A 5,000-nucleotide genomic window follows, 5' to 3' on the forward strand; every position below is an offset into this window, starting at 1 on the left:
TGTGTGTGTGTGTGTGTGTGTGTGTGTGTGTGTGTGTGTGCGCGCGCGCGCTACTGTGTGTCTGTCACTGTGTGTGTGTGTGTGTGTGTGTGTGTGTGTGTGTGTGTCTGTGTCTGTGTCTGTGTGTGTGTGCAGTGTGTGCGCTACTGTGTGTGTGTCACTCTGTGTGTGTGTGTGTGTGTGTGTGTGTGTGTGTGTGTATGTGTGTGTGTGTGACGGTGTTTGTGGGTGTGTGTGTCTGTGTGTCTGTGAGTCTCTGTGTGTGTATGTGTGTCTCTGTGCGTGTGGTGTGTGTGTGTGTGTGTGTGTGTGTGTGTGTGTGTGTGTGTGTGTGTGTGTGTGTTGTAGTAACGAGTGCTTGGCGTATGCACGCGTGTGCCTGTGCTGCAGTGCATGTGAGTGAGCTAGGTTTTTAGTGTTGTTTCTTCTTCTGTTATTGTCGTCGTCGTTTTAGCCCTTGGTGTTGTTGCTGTTGTTGCGATGATGACGATGGTGATGATCATCATCATTATCATGATGATGACGACAACTATGATGATTGTGATCATTCTCGTTGTTGTCACACCTATTTTTATATTATGTATATATATGTAGCTATTAACAATTACTTTTAACGGTGAAGTTGTTTCCTTGAATTGCATATTTATCATAAGATATTTATCAGGTATATATATATATATATATATATATATATATATGTGTGTGTGTGTGTGTGTGTGTGTGTGTGTGTGTGTGTGTGCGTGCGTGCGTGCGTGCAGGGCTGGAGAGCATCAGGATTGCACTTCGCAATGAAGACACAGACGATGGTGACGGCGGTACCTGCCTTACTCTGTCTGCTGTGGGCAACAGGCTGTGTTCACTCACAACGTAAGTCTTGCTGCCTCCGTCTGTGTGTTCATCAAGAACAATAATTGCACTACAGTCTGCTGCTGCTGCTGCTGCTACTACTACAACTACTACTAATGATAACAATAACAACAACAACTACTACTACTACTACTACTACTACTACTCAGTGTCGCTGCTGCTTCTTCTGCTACAACTGCTGCTGCTGCAGCTACAACTACTACTACTACTACTACTACTACTGATGTCACTGCTGCTTCTAATGCTACAACTACTGCTGCTGTTGCTACTGCTGATACTACTACTACTACTACTACGATTGATGTCGCTGCTGCTTCTACTGCTACAACTACTGCTGCTGTTGCCGCTAGAACCACTACTACAGCTACTACTACCACTATACTCAGTGATGTCGCTGCTGTCTCTACTGCTACAACAACTACTACTTCTACTGCTGCTGCTGCTGCTACTACTACTATTACTACTACTACTACTGCTGCTGCTGCTGCTACTACTACTATTACTACTACTACTACTGCTGCTGCTGCTGCTACTACTGATGTCACTGCTGCTTCTACTGCTGCAATTACTGCTGCTGCTGCTGATGATGATGATGTCGCTGCTGCTATCACTGCTCTTACTGAAGCTGCTGCTGCTATTTGACCTACTAATACTGCTACAACTGCTGCTGCTTCTACTACTGCTGCTGCTGTTGCTGCTATTGCTACTACTACTGCTGCTTTTCTGCTCCTACTATCACTTCTATTACTATTGCTTGCTTCTTCTAATCTTGTTCTTGTATATGACTACTCGTATCAGCACTTCTGTTGCATAGAGAAGAATCATCACAGAACATATGTAAGATCAGACCATTGATATATACCTACCAAACGCAAGCTGGATCAAAGAAAACGTAGCTGCAGGCTTTTTGTCGGATACAAACATCTAAATATAATTGTTAAGTTTCGTCAAGTTTCGTTGTTGGTGGTGTTATTGTTGTAATTTATTCGTTTTGCACTTTTCTTCTGAGGTGATTGTGTGTGTGTGTGTCTTTTTTTCTGTTGTTTTCTTTTTTTTTTGTTTTGGTTTTTTTTCTCGTTTTTTTGTTGTTGTTGTTGTTGTTGTTGTTTGTTTGTTTTCTTCTTTCTTCCTTGGATCGTCTTTTTTGTGGCTGGACATCAACATCTATACCTTACCTGCGGGCATCAGGAGAGAGAGAGACAGACAGAGAGACAGAGAGACAGAGAGAGAGAGAGACAGAGAGACAGAGAGAGAGAGAGAAGTTTCAGTTTCAGTAGCTCAAGGAGGCGTCACTGCGTTCGGACAAATCCATATACGCTACACCACATCTGCCAAGCAGATGCCTGACCAGCAGCGTAACCCAACTTGACGCGCTTAGTCAGGCCTTGAGAAAGAGAGAGAGGCAGAGCATTAAGTTATTCAGTCGTACAAAACGTGGAATTCGCTGCATTATTTCAGTCCGTCACAATCCCTATCTGGCATCCTTTAAAACAATTTTAAAAGCGCTTCTTTTTGAGCAGTCGCTGTATCAAAGGCACTCCATTGTTCTATTCACTCGCATCTTTTCTTCTTCTTCTTCTTCTTCTTCTTCTTCTTCTTCCTCTTTCTTTCCAGGCATGCTTGTGTGTGCGAGTGTACTTTCGAGTTCTCTCTCTCTCTCTCTCTCTCTCTCTCTCTCTCTCTCTCTCTCTCTCTCTCTCTCTCTCTCTCTCCTTCTCTCTCTCTCTCGTGTGTGTGTGTGTGTGTGTGTGTGTGTGTGTGTGTGTGTGTGTGTGTGTGTGTGTTCTTGTGTGTAGCCTAAGTTCTTATGTGATATCTGTGTGACTGATGTGTACGGTTTTGAGAAGTTTGAAAGCGCTGTATAAATGTATTCTTCTTCTTATTGTTATTATTATTATTATTGTTCTTCTTCTTCTTCTTCAGTAATAGTAGTAGTAATGGTAGTAGTAGTAGTAGTAGTAGTAGGCATGTTTCAACCAAGTCCCCGCTATGTACACTGAGACTAGGTACACTTCACGAGACAGCCTTCAGTTAATCTTTTCTTTTTTCCATCTTTTTTTTCCCCTCTAGCGGCTGAGGAGTGGAATGCGCAGGCGCTGAAATCTATACGGGAAGCACTGCAGATACGTCACAACACGCGCTTGGCCAAAAACGTCATCCTGTTCATAGGAGACGGCATGGGCGTGTCCACGGTAACGGCCGCCCGTATCTACAAAGGCCAGAGAAACGGGCGGTCTGGAGAGGAAACGCGGCTCCACTTCGAGACTTTTCCCCACGTGGCTTTGTCCAAGGTCCTGTCTTGTCTTGTCTTGTCTTGTCTTGTCCTGTCCTATCTTGTCCTGTCTTGTCCTGTCCTGTCTTGTCTTGTCTGTCTACCTGTTTGTTTGTCTGTTCTTGTGACTTGTGTTACTTGTGAACTTGTTTCTTCTTCTTTTTTTTTCTGTTTCTCTCTCTCTGTCTATCTTTCTTTCTTTCTTTTTTTCTGATTGTCTGTCTATCTGTGTGTCTGAAGAAGATGATGGAAGAAATAAGTGAAGGGAAGACTGGAAGAATAGACCAAGCTTTTTTTCATTTTTTTTCATCTTCAAATGATAACTTTTTGAGTTCTGAGTTCTCTCTCTTTACGTCTCTCTCTGTGTCTTTAGTCAAAAGTACTTTATTCAGACTTTGATTTTGGGTATGTCTGCCCGGGTTGTTGTTGTTGGTTGTGGGCAAACTTTTTTTTCTTTTTTTTTTGTTTTGTTTTTGTTATTATTTAAGCAAGAAATGAAAGATACATTCATGCAAGAGTGGGACGAGTCAGTAATGTGTACAGATATATATCATAACTACAGACTGTTCAAAACTGGTTTTGAATGCGAGCAATATTTTGACTTTGTGAATGAAAAGTGTTTTAGGGACTGCTTGATAAAATTACGGCTTGGTTTGCTCCCAATAAATGGATCATTTTATCATGAGAACATTCAAATGTAATTCAAATTACGCATGTAAACGTTGTAACGTGGTCGAAGATGAAAATCATTTTATAAACAATTGTGACCTATACAATAACCTAAAGCAAAAACATCTGAATTCTGAAGGTCAATTATATGGTCACTTGCTGATGAATTGTTCTATTTATAATATTCGTAAAATCTGTGTTTGTACATTTAATACCTTGAAGATAGACAGGAATTCGTTGACAGCAATGAAGACATTAAGAATCAATTTACAATACACAAGAGGCACTTTTGTTCTACAGGTTTAAGTTAGTATGCATTTTCTATTGAGTTGTCGCTATGTGATCACCATATTGTGTACTTTTGACCTCTTTCTAGGGGCCAGAGGCCTGGAGATTAAAGTTTTTGTTCTTGTTCTTGTTCTTTCTCTGTCTGTCTGTCTGTCAGTCTGTGTTAATGTGACACAGCCTGGTGACAATGGTGGTGATTCACGTGACTGACATCTGTGGTAGTTAGTGATGGCATGACAATGATTAACGCAGGCACTGCATGTGTTTGTCATACGTTGATACTGGCTGTGATAATGATGATGATGATGATGATGATGATGTGGTCGTGTGTGTGTGTGTGGGTGGGAGGGTGGGTAGGTGGGTGTCGGTATGTGTGTGTGTGTGTGTGTGTGTGTGTGTGTGTGTGTGTGTGTGTGTGTGTGTGCCTGTCTGTCTGTCTAAGATAAGATAAGATAAGAATAACTTTATTATCTCCAACTGGAGAAATTTGGTCAGGTGCATTATCACAACATAGACAAGTAAACAACATGGGGACCATAACTGTAAAAGCCAACAACAGCCCCAACAAATATTACGAAGATACAAATGTAAAAAATATCACATACATCGTTTCATACATACATCCACGCACTGCAGGTAATAACTAGTATTCTTAATGTAAAAAAACAGAAAGAATTAAGAAACATTATTTGAAATATAATTATAAACATAGCCTACTATACTGCACATTGATTATAATAGACAGATAAGATAAGAATAAAGATGAATAATATTGCGGAAAACCACAACCAGATAATCAGCACACACCCGCACCGCACCCCCCCCCCCCACCCCCACCCCCCACCCCACCCCACACACGCAGATAACTGTCTGTCTGTGTCTGTGCCTGTGTGCGTGTGTGTGT

General features: G+C 41.6%; 1 protein-coding gene across 1 annotated transcript in view; it reads left to right on the top strand.

Moving 5' to 3' along the window:
- Positions 1-5,000, top strand: part of LOC143298751 (alkaline phosphatase, tissue-nonspecific isozyme-like) — a 19,157-nt gene that overhangs the window by 193 nt on the left and 13,964 nt on the right. The window contains exons 2-3 of the mRNA XM_076611691.1: positions 759-867; positions 2,938-3,158. Coding sequence (XP_076467806.1) covers positions 789-867; positions 2,938-3,158 — 300 coding nt within the window. The 5' untranslated portion in view covers positions 759-788. The remainder of the gene's footprint in view (positions 1-758; positions 868-2,937; positions 3,159-5,000) is intronic.

Source organism: Babylonia areolata, chromosome 24 (genome assembly GCF_041734735.1).
Source record: "Babylonia areolata isolate BAREFJ2019XMU chromosome 24, ASM4173473v1, whole genome shotgun sequence".
NCBI lineage: Eukaryota > Metazoa > Mollusca > Gastropoda > Neogastropoda > Buccinidae > Babylonia > Babylonia areolata.